This window comes from Akebia trifoliata, chromosome 5 (genome assembly GCF_017979445.1).
Source record: "Akebia trifoliata isolate Shusen 1 chromosome 5, ASM1797944v1, whole genome shotgun sequence".
Classification (NCBI taxonomy): Eukaryota; Viridiplantae; Streptophyta; class Magnoliopsida; order Ranunculales; family Lardizabalaceae; genus Akebia; species Akebia trifoliata.
This window is the reverse complement of record NC_141379.1, coordinates 6,526,298-6,552,542: the sequence shown is the minus strand read 5'-3', so window position 1 is coordinate 6,552,542 and position 26,245 is coordinate 6,526,298. Positions and strand designations below refer to the sequence as shown.

General features: G+C 36.0%; 3 protein-coding genes and 1 non-coding gene across 5 annotated transcripts; 1 reads left to right on the top strand and 3 right to left on the bottom strand.

Moving 5' to 3' along the window:
• Positions 1-2,963: 2,963 nt before the first annotated feature.
• On the bottom strand, positions 2,964-8,700 carry OTP51 (endonuclease). Its single transcript, XM_086442502.1, has 2 exons — positions 7,992-8,700; positions 2,964-5,172 (listed from the first exon to the last, which is right to left on the bottom strand). The coding sequence occupies exons 1-2, from the start codon at positions 8,622-8,624 to the stop codon at positions 3,289-3,291; spliced, it is 2,517 nt and encodes an 838-aa protein (XP_086298628.1). The 5' UTR covers positions 8,625-8,700; the 3' UTR covers positions 2,964-3,288.
• A 1,591-nt stretch (positions 8,701-10,291) lies between these two features.
• TRNAA-UGC (transfer RNA alanine (anticodon UGC)) lies at positions 10,292-10,364 on the top strand. The gene has a single exon. It is a non-coding gene; the product is annotated as a tRNA-Ala (tRNA).
• Positions 10,365-12,107: 1,743 nt separating this feature from the next.
• Positions 12,108-17,351, bottom strand: PME31 (pectin methylesterase 31). Its single transcript, XM_086442501.1, has 6 exons — positions 16,966-17,351; positions 16,737-16,841; positions 16,575-16,652; positions 14,382-14,569; positions 12,730-12,903; positions 12,108-12,538 (listed from the first exon to the last, which is right to left on the bottom strand). Exons 1-6 carry the CDS (start codon positions 17,206-17,208, stop codon positions 12,376-12,378), a joined length of 951 nt encoding a protein of 316 aa, XP_086298627.1. The 5' UTR covers positions 17,209-17,351; the 3' UTR covers positions 12,108-12,375.
• A 4,800-nt stretch (positions 17,352-22,151) lies between these two features.
• Positions 22,152-24,574, bottom strand: LOC147401288 (pentatricopeptide repeat-containing protein At5g66520-like). Of its 2 annotated transcripts, XM_086442500.1 has the most exons (2): positions 23,181-24,574; positions 22,966-23,092 (listed from the first exon to the last, which is right to left on the bottom strand). In XM_086442500.1, exons 1-2 carry the CDS (start codon positions 24,421-24,423, stop codon positions 23,004-23,006), a joined length of 1,332 nt encoding a protein of 443 aa, XP_086298626.1. In that variant the 5' UTR covers positions 24,424-24,574; the 3' UTR covers positions 22,966-23,003. The 2 variants fall into 2 exon arrangements, with proteins under 2 accessions (XP_086298625.1, XP_086298626.1); XM_086442499.1 differs by having other exon boundaries at positions 22,152-24,562.
• Positions 24,575-26,245: the final 1,671 nt, after the last annotated feature.

The following is a 26,245-nucleotide window of genomic DNA, read 5'->3' as shown; positions in this document are numbered from 1 at the left end:
TTTCCAACAACACAGTATAAAGTTTAAAAGGACACTTGATGCACGATGGAATCTGATCAATTTAGCATATGATATGGTAGTATGGTAAGGATTATATGTTTTAAGGATTTGGTGAGAGTAAGCTTTGGGTTAGCCATCGAAACATTCAATACGCGCCCTCGTCTTCTCTTTAGCATCTTTGAAAGCATTCACGACTCAAAAATCCTCATCTTCTTCACAACTCTTCCTGATCACCATGCACGGACGAGGCTGTATGACCATACATTGAATAAAAAACCTTCGAATCCGAGAAAACTTCTCGACCCTTAGCTTTATTTCAAGCTAAACACCTTTCTCAATATCTATCAAGATATTGCATCCCAGTCACCAACTGCAAAGACACCATCCCATGATGATCATGAAAGATGAACTCTAACCCACCCTGATCCCACAAATAGACCTTCCAGTGTTCAACACCATGTAGTCCAAAAACATGTAGTTGTCGTAGTAGTATGATAGGACTTCTCATGATCCAAGCTTTTGCAAAAATCCCTTAATAGGATTCCTGAAGTTTTTCTATCTTCACTGAAGATCTAACATTAAAGATAACACTCTTTTTTTCCCACATACTCATTTTTGAAGATACGCCCCCACGGTTAAACCTGCTTCCCAAAATTACATATTACATATTTTACAGGATGGAGGCTTCACCGAAATATTTGTTGGTGACCCTGGAATTGACGAAGATATTAGTTTAGCGGCTAATAAGCCACAATAGCAGACAAGGAAAAAAAAAAGTTAAGAAGCTACTTATTCTTGAAGATATGCCCGCACCTGTTTCCCAAAATAACATATTTTATAGACCCAACTTAACCCAAAAATATTTGTTAGCAACCCCTGGAATTGACAAAGATATTAGTTTAGTGGATCGGCCAAAATTTGACACCCATAGTGTATTACTTATTTGTTCTTATAGGAGTAAATTTATCAAATTGAACGCCATATTTGGCAATCCAACGAGTTGCCAAAGCCTGCAGAAATTTCAATGTTAGAACAGTGTCATTTTTGAACTCTTTTAAACATGAGGAGTACATGGGACGATGTCAGAGTTGCTTGATTGGCACCCAGAGCTGGAGATTTGGGAGAGGATAAGCTCAAACTCCTACATGCCTACATGAGCATCCCCTTTTCAGATCTAATTTCTCTAGGAATGACCAGATTCGATCACCATAAACATGGATGTTTTCCAATCCGTACATGCCCGTGGTTTCAGGAGAATCCTAAGCTCATAGTAAAAGGACATGCCTGTGGTTCTGATCACCAAGTTTTTGGGTATGTCAACTCGAAAAAAGGGAGAATGAGTTCGGCAAGAAACTCTGAAAGAAGTTCAAATTTTATGATGCTCAGAAGCCACACCAATAGTGACAATCACATTAATTCTCCAATAAAGCTTTCGTGGCCACCAGATTTAATTAAAAATAGCCTTGCAGACCACTTTGATTAAGGGAGGTTTATTTGGATGGATATGGCTCAATATAACCAAAGAAAAGGGAGAGGAAACCAAAATCTGGGCAGTGGAAGCATTTGGCATGCCAATTGATCGCAAGAAAATGGAGAAATTATTCAATTTTTTCTCAAGTTGACACAACGACAAAACTTGGTGCATGCGACCCCTTAACTTTGCTCGTAAGTCAGAAGAGGATGGCATGTATGATAAAAACTGCAATACACAGCTTCCTAGTCTCCTGCTATCCACAGGCAAGCATATGGCTGCAAAACAGAAAATAAAAGAATAAGCCCTCAACAAAATCTTGTCCATAGTCCGCAGCATTGGCACATTGCATAGATGGGTGCCTTTTTATCATCAATTATAAGTAGAAAAGGAGTTTCTCAGTTGTGGATTCCTCTTAACAAGATAGATTTTGATTTTGTTTACTGCAGGAATGCGGAGACTGATTATGTATTTTCCTGTCGGTTTGGAAACATGTGGTCAGTTCAACACTTGAGGGTTTAGGTGCACATTACAGTGTGTAGAGACAGATCTTGGCAGAACTAGATCGAAGTACATATTTTAAGAACATCTTTTGACTTGACTAGAGACAGAGAGAGACACATGCAGCTGATGAGCTTACACAAATGTCATCGTCATTTGTAACTCAGTTCTAGCTAGCCCGGAATATCATTAGAAAAAAAATGAAAATTGGGACCGACTCAGGATGTGGTGATATTGAGTTAGATCAATCATTTTGAATCGACTCCAAGTTACTTTGAGTAATATTTTCTTGAGTTATCCAAGACAACCCTGTTGTGGACCGAGTAACCAGAGCCAATTTTATGCATGTAAAATAAGCCGAAAACTGATTTTCCTTAAAAAAAAAATTTGATTTCAGGTTTATGATTATACAATCTCTCCGAAAAATTATTTTGCTTTCTCCTTGAGCAGCAAAATGAATTCCCCGCAATCATACATGCCTTTGTAGTAATTGGGCAGCAGTCCTCCAATCACAAGCCATTTGCATTTATTTCATTCCCAACAAATCAATTTCTCCATAAACAGCAAAATAATTACATGACAATCTGATTTTCGAAGGATATTATTTTTTTCTAGCAAGTTGACCGATCAATGGAAGAAGTGAAAAATGAAAAGATGGGAAAGAATTAATAATCCAAGGATTGTCTAATATGTAACAGATTTGAGGTTGTCCACCAATTTATAAGCTTATTAGATCAATTCTTGGTGGGTTTTTGCCCATAATATTGCAACTTTTAAGGTTTGCCTAACCTATGAGAGGGAAAATTGTCTCATTGATCTAAATTTTATATTTAGGACCAGAGAAGAGACCTCCTTATTACGACCCAAATGATTTATTGGCCTTAATGAACAAAAGAAACTTAAATATTGAAGAGCGCATCTTCTACTGATCACTTTTTTAGATAAAGAACACAATGGGTCCTCCCCGAACAGACATTAAAGAGTATATGAATGACACATAAGAAATGGACAGAGAATATTAGTTGTGCACTTGTACTAGAAACGTTAAAACATAAAAATGACTCATTTTCCAAATATAGAAAGATATAGATACAAAGCCTATTTCCATTCATTTAAGCAGATGACAACTATATTGTGTGTGTATGATAGATAATGTTGAGCCCCGCAAGCATCTCATCTAAGGAACAAGAGACCTACTATATCCAACACAACTGTTTCAACCTTGAGAGCCTCTGAAATAAGACCATGAGAAGCAAAGAAAGGAAGTTACTACAACATATACATTACGTTAGCATCTCTACCCAGCCTTGGCTTTCCTATTGATTTTCATTTTCACTTAAGTCGGAACCCTGCTCGTCAGAATCAGTCTCACTATCGAAGTTAATGTCCTCCTCTTCAGCTACTTCACTTTCCGAGGCTTGAGTATCCACTCTTAGAAGATTTTTAAGGTCATCTAAAATGTAAGGCTCCGTCAGTTTCCAAAACCACATAGAGTTGCTTCCCAAGAAACCAATCCAAAACACTCTCCCCTTACTTTTAACTCGACAGTCCAAAGATTTTGCTTTCAATGACTTGACAATGTTCACTACATCTCCACGATTCCCTCCCTTAAGCTTCAGCAAAATATCCCCTGATGATGTTCTGTGGCCCCCATACATATACCAGTACGCTAAAACACGTGGTGATAACCATCGATGGATCAGCTTCGGAACTACGGGTCGCCCTTTGGGCCAGAACTGATCTGCATAGAAACCGAAGTAAGAATGTACAATCGTAGAGAACCGATATGGTATATCTTTGTTTTCGTCACTCGCCCTGCTATAAGAATTTAACCATTCGTGGTATTGGTCGTGGATATGTCTCTTCAGAACAGAATGGGTATTGGAGTTCTCATTGAACTCGAAATGAATTGCATGATTCCTCTTTTGTTCATCTGATTCTATCCGCAAACCACCTAACAGCAAACCAACCAAGATCTCTCTCTGTTCTTTACTAAGTTTCAGGCTTATGGGTTTCTTAATCACCTTCCTGTGCAAACTCAGAACAAACTCGAGCTTTTCCATCAATGGGGGTTCAATGTCATATTTCTTCAGACACATTAAGTCATAAATCTTTTCTGCTTCAATGTAATCTCCAGATGAGAGATACCCACTTAAAATGGTGTTACACGATCGAGAATTGATACCAATAGCCCCATTACTATGCATTTGGTTAAATATCTCTGAAGCCTTACCCAAATTACCAGTTTTTACCAAAGAATCCAAGAAGATATTGCAAACTGCTCGATTGGGACGGCATTTTTCGAGACATTGGGAGAAAGTTGCTTCCAATTTCTCATGCAAGCCCAAATCGAAGTACATAATCATTAGAGCAATAAAAGATGGCATCAAGGGCTTCAGCCCACTGTTCAAGAACTCATTCATAAGGGTTTCAGCAATTTCAACTTCTTGGGCTTTCGACATCACTTCTATGATTTTATGATAAGCCACAACATTTGTCGATCCCATGTGCTTTTGCATCCCCCTGAATATGTCCAATGATTTCATAGGTTCTCCTACTTTTGCATAGACTTCGATTCGATAAACAAAAGCTTGAGACAGAAGAACGGAATCAGATTTGAGGAGTTTGAGCCAAGTTCGTTCTACTTCCTCCACTTCTCCTTCTTTAGAGTAAGCTCTCAAGATCGACACAAGCACATCTTTCCCCTCTTCGATTCCGACTTGTCGCATTTCTCTTCTCAATGCTTCAATCCTCTCCTTATCTATTGTGTCCTGATAGCTATGGAGCCAAATCAAACCCGCATATATATCCTTCTGTATCTCAAGCCCAGATGTTTCCAAGTTATGGAAAATGAACTCCGCTTGCTTCAAATAATATTTTGAGGAGCCCCCCGGTTTACTGACAAGAGCTCTGAAGAGAGAATTGTGTAAGCTGAGGCGGGGTTGGTATCCCCCTAACTGAATCATGCGGTTGTAAATACCGCACGCTTCTTCTAGGCAACCTTGAACTGGTGCACTAAGATAGGCAACAGTTAGAATATGAAATGTCGATTCACTAGGCACTCGACCTTGATTGATTATGTCGTTGAATATTTCACGGCATTTTGAGAATTTTCTCTCCTTGCCCATGTAATCTGCTAGTTTGGTTGCAAAATCAATATCAAATTGAAACCAATGCTGCTGTTGCATCCATTTATATACCTGAAATTGAACAAAGCAATTTTTATGACATAAAGCTAACAAAATGTAGAAAATATTCGAGATGAGACTCAACAATGGAGAGGACCAATAATAATCTAAAAGTTCAGAAAAACAATATCAAGCAAAGAGGTCACAAGACCGATACAATACAAAAGCTAACCAGGTTTTCTATTCTTGAAATCATAAGTATCAAACTCAAAATGTGTCTTTTTTCTCTTAAATACATGATATATGAATGCACAGTAAGACATCCATCTAAATTATTCCAACTCCTTATCAGTCTAGAATCTTCTTATATAAAAAGTTACCTGTATTTCGATCGATATTCCAAAGCCATGAAGGCTCTGTTAGGTCCACAGAATGTAGTTTTCTGAAAAATAGTTTTGAGATGTAAATAGATTTTATACCTTCTTCAACATGCATCTGATTTGGTTGTTTGGAAACCTAACAATGTGGACTGAACATAACAAAAAGACCAGGCAAAGATTGTTCACCACTGACCTCAGCCTTTTCACAACCATCATATTCAAGGTTAGAATCAGAGGTGACTCATTACGAATCAATTTCGTCTACTATTTGGAGATTATGTCAAATGCTAGACAGGTCTTACATTCAGATGGATTTCTGACCAGCAAAGTCGGATCTGAAGAGGTGCTTGAACCATAGCTCAATTGGTTTGACGCATTGCAAAGCAACCTTGAGGTTGTGGGTTCAAGTCCAGCTTACCCATCCAAAAAAAAGGAGGATCTTAAGAAGGGTAAAATTAGGGCCAGTGATGGTTCTCCAATCCTAGCTTATGGAGTTCCCCTGACTTTGATTGGTTTCATTGAATTGTTTAGCGTCCTTCAAAGGATGGGGACATTTTCACAACAAAGGACAAAGGCATTAGAAGATTGAAATAAATATTGATTCTAAATATGCAACTGAAGCCATCCTTCAAATTATTAGGCCACCATGAGAAGGGATTAACACGATTAGAGAAATCAAAACTACCGTCAAATTTGCATAGAGAAAAAGTAACAGAGGAGCTGAACTTTTACATTTTTTTGAATAACCAAAACTTTATTGAAGAGAGGACAAGGAGTCCTCAAGGAAGAAACAAAACAGCAAGAAAAAAACAACAAAAAACAGCAAGAAGAAAACAACAAACGGAGAAAACGAAAAATGAAAAACAAAGCCGCAGCATCCTAAGAACAATCACCCAGTACGCACATTCCCACCTAAACACAAAATCTTCAAACGCAAACCCCCTAAACTCTTGAAATTGCTTACACCAATAAAACAATAAGCCCACAATACAAACTTTTCAAAAAAAATAAAATAAATAAATAAGCCCACAATACAAAGGATAATTTCCTGCAAAGAGTGCTCCTTCCTTTTATTTCAATTTTGTATCTTTATTTTTTTAGAGAGATCTCAAAATTATTGAAGTAGCTTAAATCTCCTCTATTTTCCATACCCTCTTTCACCTTTCATTCAATTGCTATTCTAAATATTAATATCCTTCTTAAGCCCATCCATAGGTTCATTGAAATCGGAACATTGCACAAGAACGAATTATAGATCAATAATCATCAAAGTTTTTTTTTGGTGTCCATTTTTTTCAGCTAAATCATCCATTTGCTAGAAGATTTTCTGTCTGCAAGAAATGCCAAAAGAAAATAAGCATTTGAAATTAATGGTTGTTTACGACAATCACTAGGGATTCTCTCTTTCTTAGTATCATTTTTTTCCTAATAAATTTTTACCAAAAAAAGAAGAAAAAAAAATGTTTCCCCGAGGTTGCAAAAATCAATTGATAACTCAAATATTATATAACCAAAGATACAGAAGCCAAACTAAGTTTACGCATGTTTTGGTTTGAGCATCTCCGACGCAACACCCTCTACTCTACCCATACCCATAAATGAGTCTTTTAGGTACTGTGGGTAGCAATTATGGGTATCCATGTGATATGCATTCCAACCGTGATACCCATAATTGCTACCCATAAATTGTTTAATAATTTTTTAAATTCAATTCAGATTTAAAATTTTCTGAATTTGACTTATTTTCAACATAACTGCCTGAATTTTTTCCCTCCAAAAAGGATGGGTAACCAGGTGGGAGTACCCTTTTTTGGCATCAAAAATGTCAAGACCCAAAAAATGGTGAGGGATGGGTCTTGGGTTGGAGCCACTATTTTTGGACTCCACTACCCAAAACAGCGATTGGGAAGAGGGATGGGTATTGCGTTGGAGTTGCTCTAATATGAATCACCAAAAACTTTGAATAAAAGTATAAATTCCATAAAAACTACCATCTAAAACATGTTAGCAGTCAGCAACTTGTTCATAACTTCAACATCGATATCTATAACCATTTCCAATTTTTATATTTTTCAAGCTAATGTTGAAAAGTTTACCATTATTTTAATTCTACAGCTCATGACTGCCTACGCTCAATTTTCAAAATTTCAAATCCTCCTACTAATCATACTTACTAATTCTCATTTACTTCTTTCTTAGCATCATTTTTCATATTTTCAAGCCAAAGATAAACATCGGACGGACAAAAGTAGGCACGATTACGTTGCACCTGTTACAATTGTATTAAATCCACAGCTCACAATTGCTAAAGCCCAATTTTCAAAATTTCAAATCGTCCTAAAAATAATAATTCCTAATTCTCCTCATTTACTTCTTTCATAGCATCAATGCGAGTTGGGAACTGGCGAGTGTTTCGTAAATTTCTCTAATTTAAAAAAAAAAAATAAACAAAACATTGAAAAAATAAACAAACAGATAGAGTGCGCCATAAAAAAAAAAACCCCCACTAACCCTAAACGAAGCCTCGTTGTCTCGAATCCGCATACAATGAACAGCAATGTACTTGGCATTCTCCTGAGTAATCCATTTTCGCTGTGCATTAAGGATCCTAACCAAAGTACCCGGTTTATGAGACGGCAACTCCTTACACAACCACGCCAATTTTGATCTCCTCCATTGCTCCGGAAGCTCTTCCAGCTCTTGAACCTCAATGGAAGGCGACGACAAGTGCTTCAAATCATTCGCCGCCTGCCCAACATCGAAATCAAAAGTTTCCTCCCTACCCATCTCATTAAAATCCCAATTACCCTCCACTTCAATAACCTTGGAACTATCGTCCCTCGACATCTGTTCGATTGAGGCAGAAGTAGACATCGTTCTTGGGGCTGAAAAGAAGGAGGGAGTACGAGATGAAGGCGAGGGTCTGAAGAGGGAGGATGTACGGATGAAGTGATGGTGGGTATGAGAGGAGGAGAGAGCTAGAGAGCGAAAAAACCTAAACGAAGAAGAGAGAGAGGTGCGCATTGGGGCAGTGAGAGTGAGTGTGAGAGTGAAAGTGAGAGAGTGGTTAGAGTTGTGGTGTGAGGTGGCGTTAATGACGAAAGCAGATGAAGAGAGCTCTTGAGCTCCACTTCTGAGGAGCATTTCTTCTCTCTCTCTCTCTCTGGCTACACTTGGTACTAGCCAATACTATCGCTTAAATGGCGGCAAATTGGGGTGGCTTTTTCTATACCTTAATACCTAGAGGAAATGTTTTCGGATCAGGGACGAATCGGGTATGATCCACCTTTTGAATGGGTCATTTCGGATCCAGATTGAGGCTGATTCAGATTCAGATTCACTACAGTGACAAAGTCTGGGATCGGATACGGGTATGACTAATTCGGTAAGAGAAAGTTTGGAAAAGTCGGAAAAATATCAGATAAATTAAAAAGTAAAAAAATAATTATTTTTAATCTAAAAAATGTACATTTATATATTAAATGAAAAATAATACTTAAAAATAAAAAATAATCTGTGATTTTTTTGAAAAAATTGTGATTTAATCTCACAAATTTTAAAATTATGATTTAATGGTGACTTAAAAAAAAAAAAAAAGAAATCATAGATTTTTGTCACTATAGATTCACTTCCTTTTATCTGATCAGGTCTGTTATACATGTTATATATACCAACTTTACTCAAATTAGTGGAATCAGAACTAGAGCTAGAACCATCGAATTTTTTTTTTTTTCCCCTTAAAATGGTTTTAGCTCTTGGTCCCATTAATTTTTAATGGTTTTGATTCTCAACCAATTAATTCCAATATAAAAAGGGATCATGAAATCGGGGTTTGGATTCTGGTTAAACATTTTTGGATGGATCATTTCGGTTCCAAATTGACATGGATTCACATCTTTTCCTCTGATCCGTGCAGTCATCATGTAATTATCATAAGACCAAGTTTTATTCAACATCATAACATGGGCTTAGGACCCATGGCTTGGCTGGTTTGACACATTCCAAAGCAACTTTGAGGTCATTGATTCAGGTCCATCTTACCCATAAAAGAAGATAAAAATTTAAAAAAATTTAAAAAAAAAATACTAAAGACTTATCCCAAAATTTTGGAGTTGGTTGCAGGATTCATTTAATTTTATTTGTCATTATTATAATTTTCTTTCATGTTTTGGGGGTGGTTTCAATATATATGTCTGTCTACATTTTGGTGAGCAATTGAAATACTTGGCGAAATGCCAAATAAATAATTCCCTCCCCCCCCCCTCAAACCACCTTTTTTTTCCCTGAAAACAAGGGTGTCCAAACTTTTGTCCGACTAGAGGGACTAGATGTGCCAGGTTCGAACTTCGGAACCAAGGCATATGAGACCCTCCCCCAGGAATGTGCAACGCCTGCACATCACATATACCAATTAAGTGAGAGAACACTTTCATGGGGAGCCCGAGGAAATATTATTCATATTGGGTATTGAACATACAACTTATGGACTCTCACCCCTTATTGCCATTGATGCTGGTCTTTGGATAATAAAAAATGAGTTGATATGTTAAATGCCCTAATCTTTGAATCCGTAATCAAAATTTTCTTCACAAAATAAATCATCTTCAAAATTTTCAACCTCTACAATATATATTATCAGGTCATGGTGGCATAATTCAATTCCTTTGCAATTAAATGAAAATATAGGCTTCCATCTTAATTTTTTTAAGGTTTGCAAACTATGCTACTGTTACTTCTTGGTTTGTGTCACAAAAGAGGTGCAGAGCCATTGTCATTCTAGATTTAATTTATAATATATTTTTACATCAAATGGGGATGTAGCTCACATGGTAGAGCGCTCGCTTTGCATGCGAGAGGTACGGGGTTCGATACCCCGCATCTCCACGTCCGTTATCCTTTTCTTTGTGACTTCACAATCAAATTACGTAATTGCCCTCTCTGGTCACGTATAAAGCTTTTTTATATCTTCAAGAGCATTTTTTTAATGAAGTAGAATTTTGGTAACTGTAACATCATCTTAACAATCTCTTGATGTTCTTTTTAATATTTTCAAGACCGAAAATTACAGTTTTATGCAATTTGTACAATAATATTACTGTGAATATCACAAAGGGTCATGCTGGAGCAACATTGAAATTGACATTGCTTGGGACATTGGTGTGTACAGAGTCATAGATGATTTTCAATTGTATCTCGATGAAAAGCATCTATGGTTCTATAAATACACTTACGCTAGCAATGTCTCAAATTATGTCAATTTCAATGTTACTTTAGTATTTTCTGATCTCAAAATTCAAATTTACTTATCAAAAAATTTATTTAAAATAACTATAGAATCTTTATTTTCAGTAACTCTGTACTATTTTTGTCTTTTTCTTTATTTAAGATAGGGGTGCAAATTTATTCAGTTTGCGATTAAATCGAACCAACATAAAGTTGACTCCCCTAAGAAAGTCAGAACTTCCCCAATTGGTTCAATTTTATCCTATAAAACTGTTTGGAAACAACATATTTTTAATAAAAATAAATAAATAATAAACATGAAACTTTATAATAAGTCATTAGTCCATTCCATCAAAACTCAAGATCTTTTAAAAAAAAACTCAAAAATTAAGGTCTCTATATTTAAGTAACTCAAAAAAGTTACATTGAGCTTCAAACAGACAAATGCAGCTAGACTTTTTTTATTTTTTATTTTTTATTTTATAACGAAGGGTATCCGGGCCAGCTTGCTCACACCAACTAGACTTTTGGATGACCAATCTAAAATAATTCATAATAAATTAATATATATTTTATTATATAAGGGTTTGGTTCTTGATTGATTCGATTACATACAGGCCCTAAACTAAGAACCGAATTGATCAATTATTCTTTTTTTTTTCTTAACCCAGAATCGAATCACAAGGTTTGGTTTGATTCTCAGTGTGAACCAGACCAAGTTGCACCCCTAATCTAAGGTTGTCCACACTTACGTTTGATGAAAGAAACTCTTATATCTATGTGACCCATGGCATAATGATATTACTTTTCACAAAATTACCCAACCCATATGGGTTGCAATATATATATATATATCATATTGACATCCATATCACTCAAAAACTCGATTAATTCATTTTCAAATCAAGTTTAGTCGATTAGCAATTGGAACATCTACAATGGAACCTGTAACAAAATCCACAAATTGAAAACTTTTTAAACTTATTGGAAGAAGACATAAAAGAAAGTGACAGTAGTGAGAGCTAGTCTTGTTTTCACACACTTAAACCAATATGTATCTTGAAAAAAAGGACTAACCAAAGGTAATGAGAGACGAGAAGAAGACACTAGCATTAATATAAGACACGGTTGAACCCCAAGGGGTTGACTTAGTGGCAAGCCGAGCCTTGATAAGCTCCTCAGGAAGTGTAGGTCAAAGAGTTCAACGCCCCACGAAGCAATGAATTCCTTGGAGCCACCCTCCAGGGTCCGGCTGACCCTTGACTCAACCAATTGCATGTAGGACTTTCCGAGAGGGCAGTGCGTGTGACCGTGGGATTAGTCTCACCCCAAGGATGGGGATAGCTACGATAAGCAAAAAATAAAAAAAATAAGACATGGTTGTAGGTCGAAGCTGAACCCAGGTTTCTAGAAAAAGACTGCGATAATAATGATGAACCATTTTATCAACCACTACATAAACATATTAACTTCCCTGGAAACCTCTCATGGATAACTTAATACATTCGTAGTTTACAAGCCCTTTGTGCTCATTTTCATGCACGTTGGTGAAGTCAGGGCTGACATACCCAGTCTAACAAATCTTATTGAACATACATATGAGCGCTTGAATCCTCAAGTTTCACATAATTGGCACTGAAGTCTGCCAAGTGTGTCTTACAGTCATCATCTCTTAAGCAGAGAATGGTATCTTCAGTGCCATTCTCTGGGCCAACCATGGCCTTTCATGATCTGGGTCGATAAAATAATGCATGAGGAATTGTTGTGCCTCTTCATCCACCAATTCTCGTGCCCATGCTACTCGTTTTGAGGGACAGCTACCTGGCCCGAAGCACCTACAAATTTTGTACACGAGAATACCCAGACAAGCAAAATTCCTTAGAAAGCTGAGAAAGGAATTTAAGTTCCAAGTTGACCAACAAGTAGTTGGTCTTCATTGGTGATACTAATGAAAACTATATCTAATTTAGCTGCTCCGTTACCAATAAATGAATGATGCAGATTGTAGAGGGCTACACACAAATACCTGTACTCGTAAAAGCAAGCACTTCTCTCGTTTTCAGATTTGCCCCAGTTGTCCCATCCCACAGGTTTTACACATGCATCCATCCATGTGTATGCAAACACTACTCTTCCAAATGGTCCCCAAGGTCGCCCAAGACATGAATATGAAGTCCCTCCATTGCCAGTAATTATACATCTGCATTAATTAATTTATGCGCCTCAAATATGTCATAGAAAGAAAACATAGGAGCGATGTTCTCATTATGGATTTAGAATAACGAACAATCGATCTAAAACAGAGAAGAAACTATTGATTTAGACATGAATGCTGGAGTTGGACATTGGATGCAAGACATGAAACATATAAGCATTGATGTCCTTGAGACACAACCACGTTTTAAAATGTGATCTCCTTGCCACATAAAGAAAACTCATTTCATTTTGGCTCCAGTCAGAAATATTTTACCACTACCAGCAAAGGAAAATATAAGAGAGCTGCTATTGGCACCCCAACTTTTACCTATTACACCCCATTTTCTTAAATTATTTATCACACCCCAATTAAAGATTAAAACACACTCTTCGAACAGTACAAAGGTTTGGCTCAAATAATAATCTCAACATTACAAAACATAATAAAAGTCATTCAAACAATTTCAGTAGTTATTTACAATTATGATTAGGCTCATATAAAATCCTAAACCCCAAAAATATAAATCTAGAAAAGAAAAAAAAGGTGAGGGAACTTCTATTGACACCCCAACTTTTACTTGTTCTCAACCATCCACTCATTTTCTTTATTTTTAATTGGGGTGTAATAAGTAAAAGTTGGGGTGCCAATAGCAGCTTCCAAATATAATAGTGTAAATCGAAAGAATGCAACACGCCTAATGAACCTATAATGGAATCAAAGCATTCCACAAGTTTCAATATAAAAACTGTTATTGAAATTAAAGAACCAACAAATACTCATTAAAATATAACATTGAGTCATTGACACGTACTAAAATCAACCAAAAAAGCCCAAGGTGCTATAAAGATTAAACAAGTCAATAAGGATGAAAATTTACAAGTCATGAGTGAATTAAGTTCAAAAGAAAAAAATCTATATGGGAAAGCACCTACACAAAGATTATTTGATTTGAACAAAAAGCCTCTCCTGCCTAATTCAACTCTACAACATGTTCTCTAAGATCAAATCTTTGAATAGATAATTCTTTCTACCATCTACCAAGGAAAGTTCATATAGATGTTTGGTCATGTGTAACCAAGATCAACAACAATCCCACTTAAAAGAAACATGCAAGTTAAAGGTTATATAAAAGAGCAAGAGAAAGACCAAAAAGGATAAGGAATGAGATGGTGAGAACAAACCTGAAGACGTGTGAATTAACAAAATAAATGACTTCAAATAGGATTGAATGGGGGAATACGATTCATTTAGACAAACCCAAACTTTTGGGGTATGGCTTTGAATTATGATGATGTTAGTAATGAAATCGTATGGGTGTACCAATACTCGATCCAATCAAGATGTTTAAACTATTTTTATGACCACCAATACATATTTTGCTAAATTTCCATTAGTTGACATAGCCCTACTGAAATAATCAAATATGAATTTAGATTTGTTGAAAACATAAACCATAAAGAAAATACTAGAGAACAACACACCTCAAGAACACATAGCCAGTAGACTCCTGAGAGGATTTCCGACTGTGTGCAGTTATGTATCCTGCTGACTTGCAGTGTATATGGCAATGCTCCAAAAGAGCAGTACTATTCCCAAAGATGAAGTCCACACTTCCTTCAATGTAGCAATCTTTCAAATATTGTTTTCCATAATGCAAATACAATGTATCCTGTATAAAAATGATAAAAGGAGAAAATAGAAGCATTTTAACCAAAATACAACAAAAATAAAAGTTAAATCCATGATTTGGATTTCTAAATTGTCCTCCAAATGCTGAAATATTCAATTCAAGGTAAACTGAAGTTATTGAACAGCAATAACAATCCCTTGATTTTTTCCAATCAAGGTCCCTATTTGATTAAAAAAAACCTCCACCAAAGAGAGCTTTAGGCTTGCAATGCCATTCTGAAGCCTAAGGCAGGGTTACATCAAATTGGCAGTAGTGTAAAGACTTTGCCATCTCCTATCATGAATTTTGCTTCTTTGTATTTAGGTAGAATTGAATGGAAAAACAACATTCATTCTGCTGACCAACCATAAATGAGACAAGATTTTGATGATGGTGTAAAGCACAATATTAGCTTTCCTTCTTGGTCAATAAATTTACTAAATAAAAAAGAATCCTTTTCGACAAGCAAGCAAGTTAGTGGTTAGTAATTAGTGGGAGAAGGCAGGTTTTGAACTCAGGTTGTGGAAGAGATATAGAAGCTCAATTACCGAGATACAACAAAGAAAATTTCACTCAGGATTGAAGTACGCAAGATGGATGTGGAACCCATTTTGAACCATCCGGGTAACTTAATAAAGCTTTTGACATGCAAATCATTTTGTGGGTTTTAAAAAAAGAAACTTTTAATAACACTCTTAGCATTTGAGGAGTATGTTTTTTTTTATACATGGGTATCTAGACTTAGTCCAACTATTCCCATGGACACGTGAGTCACCCCTTCCAATATGTGCCAAGTGTATTGGCCTCTTAAACCACCAAGGGGATGGCCAACGAGGGGTTTGAACTCTAAGACCTCTCCCTTTTTGGAGGGAAGCCCTAGCCAATTAGAATATGTTTGACAAATCTAATTATAATTAAATATTTTCTCCTAATGAAATCTCCCAAAATTGTGAACATGGTCTTGTTTGTTTCTTTTATGATCACTTAGACCATGTTTGGGGGGGGGGAGAGAGAGAGAGAGAGAGACAATTTCACACTTCTAGAGCACCAAAAAGTGTGGTTGGAATTGAAAAAGTTGTTTGGTGAGCAATCAACTTCTTGTTTCCAACAAAAGCAGGATAAAATTAGAACCAACTCAGACGGGCGGATTTACAGTGGTTGTACTTTTGCCCCCACAATAATTTTCAAAGTCCATGGATTAGTGAGCTATTGTGACAGGCCATGGAAAAAAAAATTTGCCACTATTGCCCTCACAAAAAAAAAAAATTCCACTCTAGGTTGCTCCCACAACTATTATTTTTCAATTTGAGTTGTCCCCACAAAAAAATTTCTAATCTTGGTTGCCCCCATATGGGCAAAATCCTGGCAACACCTCTGAACTCAGACCTACTTCTAGATGACCCAAGAACAAGCTTTTCTTATGATTTTGTTTCCCATTTTTTTGATAATTCCCGAATAATCCCTTCAAACAGTCCAACGGATGTATTTTTTACCATTTGGATCCCACCATTTTTGGTAATTTCTATCCCCACTTTATGTTATTCTACATCATGTCTCCAATGGTTGGGTTAACATCCATTCTCTCTCTCTCTCTCTCTCTCTCTCTATATATATATATATATATATATATATATATAGATATGGGACAGTAGTGGCTATTTCTCTTATGGCAAGTCTTGTTTATCACGATCTCTCTCAGGAACATTATGGTCATTCAAATACAATCTAGTACACAATCTTTTTGTTTTTTCTATTTTTGGTTAGGCAATTGAGCAAGCTCCCACTTATACAAAATCTAGTTATTAGACCCCAAAAAGCACGGTCACCAAACATCCAATTACACAATCACAATTTTTCCATAAACGATTCAAACCTAGAACCACTTCCATTAGAAGCAATACTGCTCCAAACGAGGCCTTAATGACTTTTAATAATGTTCATGAAAACATCAGAAAATTTTAAAAAATAAAAAAAAAATCAAACTAAAAGAATTAAAAAGTAATACCTGCCACCCAAGAAACCTACAATTATAGAACGCACAACGATCAGAAGTTACTCTAACTGCAACAGCTTGACCTGAACCCTGTAGAATCGAAGATTACAAAAAAATTTAAAATAAAATAAAAAAGCTTTAATTCAATAATAGAATTAGAATCCAAAATCTTACCTGAGGAGCAGAGTTTTCAAACGTTATATTCTCAGCAATAAAATCCTCGCCTTCGATTATTGTACTCCCACATCCAAACGTCCCCGTTCCAATCAAACGAGAACCCTAAAACAAGATACCGCACCCATGTCAGTCAGACCCATTGAGAAATACCGTGTCCGTGCCGTACCCACCCCTGCGTCCTGCCGTACCCACTAAAACAATAAGCCAAAAAAAAATTATAAGATACCTGGTGGTGATCGATTTTGGTGGCGGTGTTGTTCCAGGTGAGGATAGTGTCTTCGGGGATTAACCCAGCTAGGGTTATGAGGTTCTTGGTCTTGGGTACGTAAACCGGTTGTTTATAAACGCCTGGTGAAACGCGGATCACAGTACGGCATGTGTTGCCTAATGGGACCGCATCGATCGCTTCTTGAACCGTTCGATAGTTTCCGGATCCGTCTTGTGAAACCGTTAGTACTCGAGCGGCCATTAGTCTCTCAATCTCAATCTATTATGTCTTATTTTGTGATTTGGAGGAAGAACTGAACTTGGGAGAGATCGCGGAGTGTGAACGCAGCAGAATCTGATTTTTTTGAAACTTGGATTTGTCTAGTGTTGCTGTTTGTTCTGGCGGACCAGAGTCTTTAATTGCAGAATCATTGGTTTTCCTCGAGATTATAATCGTTTGGAGATTCGAAAGTATCTAATGGTATAGATGTCTAAATATTAAGTGTGACACCACCATTTTCTTCCAGTTTTGTCTCGCTCGCTTACAGAGTCTAGACATACAACCAGCAAAGATCCGAAATATACCTTATGTCCGAACCGATCCGATCTGATTCAAAAAAACATGAAAAGTTGGATTCGGATTGAAATCTTAGATCTGAAATAATTTCAGATTGGATTTGGATCTACCCCAATCTATTTCAAAATAATCAAGCTGAACATATTTCAATAATTTTTTTTTATTCTTAATTTCATATAAATACATATTGAAAAAAATATTTTAGTCTCTTTTATTTCCTTCTATATTTGTAGTAGGAAAGTAGATTTTTAAAATTTTTTGAATATTGATAATTTGAAAATAAGGCATGTGTTTGGATTGGACCGGATTGGTTTCAGATTAAGGATGAAATGAAATGGATCGGATTCGATTCATATATTCATTAATCTGTTCGAACCAGGTACATCTTTTAAAAAATCGGATCAGATTGGAGTGGCATTGATCCAGTACTGAACCGATCTGTTGCCAGTCCTATCTAGACTCTAGATAGACACTCCAAAATTTAAGATTACCTGATAGAGTGCATTTGAAGAGCATATCGTGTCAAAAAACACTTTTACACAGGCTATTGACACCTATTTTTTTGGCTCCCACAAATTATATACTCGTTTCATCCATTGATTTATTTTAAAACATAACGGTAATCTATCAAACTTTTCAATAATTTTTAATAAATACTTGTTGAACATTTCCAAAAAGTTTCGGTAATAAATTACCAAATATGTTTCACATGGGATCCCCTGCGAGGAACTGTTTGATATGTAACTACCGATCTAAGAATGATAAATTTGATAGAAACATACCGAAAAATATGCTATCATATGATATGTACATACCAAAGAGTTCTTTACATGGGGATCCCATGTTAAAAATTTGTTTGTTATGTACCTATCGACTGGACTGGCTCGATATAGGTTGAGGCCTAAGGTGAAAATTCTTAATGAGGTCTTTTTAATATTTAATATATTGATATAAATAATGTTATGTATATAAAATAAAATTTTATCTAAAAATTATTTTCTTATTTCTTGAGATCCAAATTACTAATTAAATTTTGATAATCAAATTTGGCTAACATATCATTTTCAATAGATAATATGAGTAATTAAATTAAAATACTAACAAAAAAGTTAAATTTATATTCCAAAATAGGATTAAAAAACTTCTTTTGATTGATTAAAAAAAAAACTATAAAAAAAAAAGAAAATAAATAAATTGATTATGTGAGGTTTAAATGAAAAATAGATTAAAAAACAACGATGAATATAAAATGATAAGTTGAAATTATTTTTAATTAATTCAAACATTTAATTTACCCTCATAAGAATGCCCTTTTTGTGTCTCGATGTTCCAAACTAAGTTGAATATCTTGCTAGATTTTTAAGTTGTTAATAAAAAAAGATAGAGTATGCATGAAAGAGATATATATATATATATTTGAAAGACAAGATGTATATTGTGTATGGCACTTAAAATCAAGGTTCTAGTAAACTTTAATGAAAGAAATAATAATAAATGTTTAATGGTGATTCCTTTCATATATACAACAATAGAAAAAATCCTAAAATTTTCAATTTTTTTTCCTTGACTTTATATATTTTCATTAGTTTGGAATAAAAATTAATAGCATATCAAAAAAGAAGAATATGATGCCAATTCAGTCATCAAGTTGAGAAGTGTTGATAAAAAATAAAAAAAATCCACCAATCAAATCAATAATTTGAACTGCATAAGATAGGATAAAAGCCTTTATTTGAAGATTAAAGAAAAATGGGAAACGATCGAAAATGTTCGGCATGGATGATTTGGGAAAAAGGAAATACAAAAAAACTTCTCATTTTTCCCCTACATCCACACCCAAGCCTCCCTGAAAGCATAACACTCTTTCCTACTCTCATCGTCGCCACTTCCACAAAATCCTAACTTCTTTGATTTTTACAGAAGATGAAAATATAAAGGAAAGAGAGGAACCGAAAAAAATCCTAAGGATGAGTAATTATGGAAAGGTAATTTCCTGTCCAACCCATTAATTCCTAAATCAAATCTAATCGTTTTTCCCAATTCGTAATCTCTTGTCTTTAAATAAACAAAAAGAGAGTCATCCTACCATTCAAACTAATCTAGGGTTTGCAAATATGAAGCATAGACCATTCATTTTGTTGCCTTATTTGACTTTTAAAGGTTTTCTCTCTGAACCCAACTTTTCTAACATCCTTCGGTGTCGGACACATGACGTCTATCAAACCACTTAGATTGATAGAGATACATGTCTTTGTAGTCGTTTATTAGGTATCAATTTCAAAGAAAAATCTTTAGAAAATGTTTTACATCTGAACTGTCATCATTACACGGTATATTTGCTTCTTCTTATTATTATTTTTTTAATACCAAAATGACCTTACTATTTTGTGAAAAATTAACATTTCAGTCACATTTTTTGATATCTCGAAACATCCAATTGCACATAATTTTTTTCTTTCTTAATGACCCCCTGCCATATAAATTTTTCTTAATACCCTTACCCCATGAAACATGCCAACTCAAATCTTCGAGATATACAATTCAAATCGACGATATGAACTATTCAAATTGTTATATTGAAACTTTTAACTCTTACGGTCAACACCTTACAATTTATCAATGAGTAAAACTTATATTTTTATTTATTTATGATTATGCTATATTTTTTAATTTAGATTTAAAATGTGGTATATATGAAAAATATGCCTATTTTAAAACTACCTTAAAACATCATTTTTATAGTCTTTGAATTTTTTCCTAATGTAGCCGAATTGAATAATAAGTTAATCCACATTTTGTTACTATGACAAGGGGTAGGGACTTTCAATTAAATAATTTTTATTTTCAAAATCTTGAAGTATCAAGGTCAGTGGGGGGCGGGGAACATTTTTTTTTTAGCTGCCTTCTCGCAATTTAGAGCAATGGTATATTATAAACATTGGGGGAAGGGTAGAATTTCCACGGTGAGAGCTCAATTTTTTTTTGTAGGGTCTTCTCAAAAATAGGTACAAGGGTTTATTATATAAAAAATAATAATTTTATGGGTAAGATTTCAAGTTTTTTTTGGGGGGACCTTCCCTCAAAGTGAGGCCTTAGATGATTGCCCAAATGGCCTTATGGTTGAGCCGACCTTGCCTACTAAAATAGTGTTGATGAGTTAGGTCTTTGACTTATCGAACATACTAGAAATTAAATAAATAAATAAAAAATTCTGATGCAAACGATAAAGATAAAATCGATTTTTACTATAGTTCATTTGCAAAACGATTAAAAATACTTTCAAGTACAAAAGATGACGAAAATAAATGATAAAAACTTACCCTCCATCTATCAAAATGCTTAATTATACTAAATAACAGTGAAAAAAAAAAACAAATTTTAGTGAATAATGTCTGTCTCAAATGGATCAAAACACGATCTTTTGATAAATCTCTGAAGATAAATCATTTAGTTATGTGGATTCGATTGAACTTTGAAAGAGTTTTTTGATAGGGTTTAATATGCTTTGAATTGATAGGAGGAAAAAGTTGTGTTTTGTTCGGTGAGTATTAGGTGGGTGTATGCAGTAAACCACAAAAAAATCATTAAAGGATATTTACATACTTAAACATTATTGGCATTTAATGTTTAAGCAGGAGTGGCGAGCAAAAAAGTGGGTGTCAATAGCGTGCCCCAAATTGATATTGAACGGTTTGATAAGAGACAACTTCTTATTTTCAGCATTTACAAAAAAATTGGCAGAACTTAAAATAACATGATTTTCAAATGATACTAGTATTTCAGAAATCGGACCAAATCAGTGGTCCAACTCGATTTTATAGTAAAATTAGTCCAATTACTGAACCATCGATTTTTTTCTTCGAGTATTACACTTTTATGAAAATAAAAATAAAGGTGATTTATTCATACCATCACTAAAGGCATGCGCTATCGTATCTTTTCTTATTTCCTCCATCCATCCCCCTTTTTTTTTAATCTGTCTTCTATCTTTTAGATCTATCAACTTGCAAAAATGCACTCATCACATAGATGTTATTATCGGCCTTCTTTGTACATATTTCAATTTTCTAATGCGTAGAACACGTGTAACTTTGATTTTACGTGTCTTATCTAGGCAAACGCTTGTCCTGATTTATATTTTATGGGTCTCAACTAGTCAAAATGTCTGCCTAGGTGAAACTTCGATGCAATCAACATATATAGCCAGTGTTGTCAAATGTGATCTCATACCCCAAAAATATGTTATCTGTTAATATGCAATGGCATATTTTTGTGTGAGATGGCATACTGTCCAACGGTCATAAATTTTTTTTTTTGAAGCATATATGATAGCATATTTTTTGTGTATGATGGCATAATGTCTAACGATCAGAATTTATTTTACAGCATATGCCACCACATATGTGATGTGCAAGATCGCATATGTGAATAGCATGTGTTGGTCGCACATGGTCACATATGACATAGGAAAATGCTGAAGTAACATTGAAATTGCCATCGTGGGGGACATTTTCTGATGTGGATGTGTGTCAGAACTATAGATGCTTTTCATCGAGATACAAGTGAGAAGCATCTATGTTTCTGACACACATCTGTGTCAAAAATGTCCCCCACAATGTCAATTTCAATGGTACTCCAGCATGCCTCTTACATATAGCTATTTCATTTGTTTTGCGTATTATTGATTGTACATTACGGATAACATTGGTTCAATTGTTTTGAAGGACTCCACTTCTTACTTGATCAATAAAACTTGGATTTGAAGGTCTATTCATCATTTTTGTCTTTTCAACAGCTAGAACAACAAAAAATGCAAATTTTGATTTGAAAATGGGCAAGAGATGATTATCAACCATAGACCAATTTGTGTCAATTTGTATCTGTTACCACAAATCCTTTGTTTTACAAGATAGGATTCCCCAATGCCTTCCTCTCCACGCGACCATCCTTCCCTTGGCTCCTTCTCAATTGTTAAATTCAAACAATTTTGATCCTTTGGCAACCTGTTCTGATGGACTAAACACCGAATCAATTTCTAGGTGTCTTTGCTTTAGCATAATCCTTATAGGGAAAGATTCCCCTTTGAAATGTTTGAGAGTGAGCAACACTCCCGGACTCTGATACTAATTTCTCAATTAAAAATCTTCGATGCAAGTTCAACAGTAAAACAGTAACAAGAACAGCTCCTTAGACTCATCACAACCTGAATGGTGTTCAAGTGTGGGAAGCTTATCACTCCAAACCCCATGTATCGATTATGTGGTCATCGAACTTGGCCTGCCTAGCAATCTTGCCAACCATTTCATAGATGGAAGATGCATGTTTGTGAGTCCAATCATCTGCCACAAAGTCATGGATGACTCTGTTCACTTGGATCCAACTCCGACCCGGAGGCTTCTTCACACCCATTTCAACCATCAACCGTCTCACATTAGCAACATCATCCCACATTTTAGCACCAGCATACACATTTGACAAGATCACAAGATAACCCGCGGCTCGATCTGGCTCAAGCTCCACCACCAGTCGGTGAGCGACATGGCTTGCAAGCTCAACATTCTTGTAAATCCTACAACCACCAAGCAAAGCACCCCACAAGACATCATTAGGCTTCATTGGCATGGTTTCAATGAGATTGAATGCTTCATCGAACAAACCTGCTCGGCTAAGGAGATCAACCATACACCCATAGTGCTCAATCCTCGGTTCAATTTTATAATATTGACTCATGTCCTTGAAATACCGACGACCCTCTTCGACCATCCCTGTGTGGCTGCAAGCACACAACACACCAAGGAAGGTTATCTCATCTGGTCTTACTCCTTCCTCTGGTCCCACACTCAGCATCCATTGAAACACACCAAGTGCTTCCTCTCCACATCCTTGTTTCGCAAAACCAATAATCATAGTTGTCCATGAAACTATGCTTTTCCATGTCATCTTTTTGAACACCATATAAGCTTCTTCAATTACTCCACAACTTGCATACATGTGTATTAGTGCATTGCTCAAGGTAACAATACATGGTTGAGCTCCGTCAACATAGGAATGAATCCGCCTCCCTGTTGTTAAGTCTCCTAATTTGGCACAGGCCGACAGTGCTGCCACCATTGCTATTTGGTCCAATTCAACATGGGCTCTCCACATTTCACGGAACAACGCCAATGCTTGTTTACACCTCCCATTCCGAGTATAACCAACAACCATTGTCGTCCAGGATACCACATTCCTCTCTGGCATTCTATCAAAAATTCTACGTGCTTCATCTACATTACCAATCCTCAAATACCCATTAAGCATCGAATTCCATGTGACGATACTTCTTTGAGACATTTGTTCAAACACCCAACGTGCATTTACAACACTAGCATCCCCTCCTGCCATGACATACATGTTAACTAGATTGGTCTGCACAAACACATTAGAACATAACCCATTTGACAAAATTCTCCCATGCAGCTGTTCCCCTTCTCTCAAGAAGAATGGTCTCGCACAAGCGGTGAGAACGAACGAATAAGTAAAACCATCAGCTTCAGTTTCTGCTCCTTTCATTTGATTGTAGAGTTGAATCGAAATTTGTGGATTTGGGCCCCGAGAATAGCCTCTGATAATTTGGTTCCACAAAATTGTGCTTGGGTTTTGAATTTGATCGAAAGTTTGGTGGGCATGAAGGAGGTTACCAGTGGAAACACAGAAGGATAATAGTTTGGCAAGAATGTAATTCTTCTGGGAGAAACCATTTATTAATATCTGGGTATGAATCTGAGTGAGTTCTCTTGTAGTTTTGCAACACTGCAAGAGAGAAAATAGGTGTTGTTGAAGAGCTCTTGAGTTTGGTAGATTGGTTAGATTTACTTCTGCCAAGAACATGAAGAAGACTTCTTTGGAATCAGTATGCATGTGAAGTGTAACGTAGAAGAAGATCGACTAGTTGTGCAAGTGGTGGGCCCTTGTTAATTTGAGGAACGCTCGAAGCCCATCATTGACTTGAAACTCTAACAAAAACTCAAGTATTCGATCAAGTCTGTTTGTAATAAAATGTTGGGCCCGTTTAGTTTAACTCCATTCTCAGCCAACGCCAGTAGTGCTGTCAATGGGCCGGTTTGGGCTGGGCGTTGGATGATACCTTAGACCAAACCCAACAGCTCCACAAATAGCTCAGACTGGATTTAGATTGATTTTTTTTTTTTTGGATTTTATTAAAAGATTAAATGCATCACGTTCGAAGCTGTTTAGTGGCTACTTTTCATCAAAATAAGGATCCAATTTTCATCCTAAAAGCTTGTTTTATTTTATGCTTTATTTAGTTAGTTACAAAATCATCCATCTCACCATATACAATGTACGAGCTGGAAACTAGGCATTGTTAGGCACTAACCCAACTCGGATTTTTTAGTGGGCTAGAAAATTTTGAGGACGACTGTACCTTTGCAGATCAAGATCAAGACCCTAACCTTGTTTTTTAAAACAGGTCCGGCAGGATTAGTGTGCCAACAGGCCAAATTATTAAGCACCATGTCTCGAATTCAAACCTCAGAAGAACAACCTCTAGGACTACAGAAAGGTATTCAAGTGAAGTAGCCATAAAACAGGCCACTAAGGGCATCATCAGAAAACAGTGCTTTTTGGTGGATATTAGTTGTGGAACCATTGATACTTAGGTGCTTTTTGTGTATTAGGTTTGTATCTGATTCAAACGTTGGAATGTATGATCTACAAAGAAGGCAGTTTGTTATGATTTTTTTCGATGGTTTTCTGGGCTTTAAGCTGGAAAAGCACGTTTGTTGGTAACGCCTTCTGCTTCAATAGTTTTCACATAGAGCCACTATGAAAAGTCAACACCGAAAAACAAATGGAAAGCCTTCTTAACTCATTGATTAAACAACAAAATCAATTCGACTCTCTCTACTTCTATTACTTTTTTGACAGCTTTTGTAACAAACAAGATTCTCCTGGACACAACTTCCTAGACTTTGAGCTTCTGCTTCTCTTAGACACAGAATCTTGAAGCACAAGTTGGAATCTCTAACAAATAGATCCAATTAGGATTCCCAAAAATAGTTACCAAAGTGAAAGCTTCCATGGTGAGCCATTAAGGATGCCAACAGAGGGGATAACTTGAGGAAAGGACTGCCCAAGGGGCTTGAAAGAAGTGGAACAAAGTTGAAGACAGAAGTGGAACAAAGTTGAAGACATCATAGAGTGGCCTATTGTGGATGGATGTCAATTGTGATGCATAGTGGTGTGTTACAACTCCAAAGAGATGAGGACTTAACTTTCCGCACAAATACACTGATCAATGAGCTTTTCCTACAAGTGTTGAAAACTTCTCACTCCTTGCCCTCAAGGCATGCACCAAGAGGCCCACACATTTGAACCATGGATTTGATCATGTAATTTTCTTTCATAAGATTATAATAAACACTATTCCACAATGGGGAATTTTGATGATGCACACTACATGTTTGACGAAGTCCACTCCAAAAACATGAGTCTGCCAGACCATCCTCATTTCTGCCTATGCAACAATTTGAAGCCTTAACAAAGCTCCCGAGCTTTTCAAGCAGATGGGAATGGGAGTCTGGACCCAGAATGGGAGCCAATGATGGTCATCCCCTCTGCATATGCCAATCTTGGGAGAATGGATATAAGCCTTTAATCATCATGACGAAGGCAGATATTTGTCTGAGCAATGCTCTCATAAACATGTATAAAAAATGCT

Bases quoted from the DNA above. Each gene is read 5' to 3' on its own strand.
- LOC147401288 (XM_086442499.1), bottom strand. From the start codon at position 24,423: ATGCATACTGATTCCAAAGAAGTCTTCTTCATGTTCTTGGCAGAAGTA.
- OTP51 (XM_086442502.1), bottom strand. From the start codon at position 8,624: ATGCTCCTCAGAAGTGGAGCTCAAGAGCTCTCTTCATCTGCTTTCGTC. The intron at 5,173-7,991 runs GTTAGTGGGGGT...GTTCAATTTCAG, and splicing joins ACAACGAGGCTTCGTTTAGG to GTATATAAATGGATGCAACA.
- PME31 (XM_086442501.1), bottom strand. From the start codon at position 17,208: ATGGCCGCTCGAGTACTAACGGTTTCACAAGACGGATCCGGAAACTAT. The intron at 16,842-16,965 runs GTATCTTATAAT...ATCTTGTTTTAG, and splicing joins CCAAAATCGATCACCACCAG to GGTTCTCGTTTGATTGGAAC. The intron at 12,539-12,729 runs GTATTTGTGTGT...CAAAATTTGTAG, and splicing joins GCTTGCTTTTACGAGTACAG to GTGCTTCGGGCCAGGTAGCT.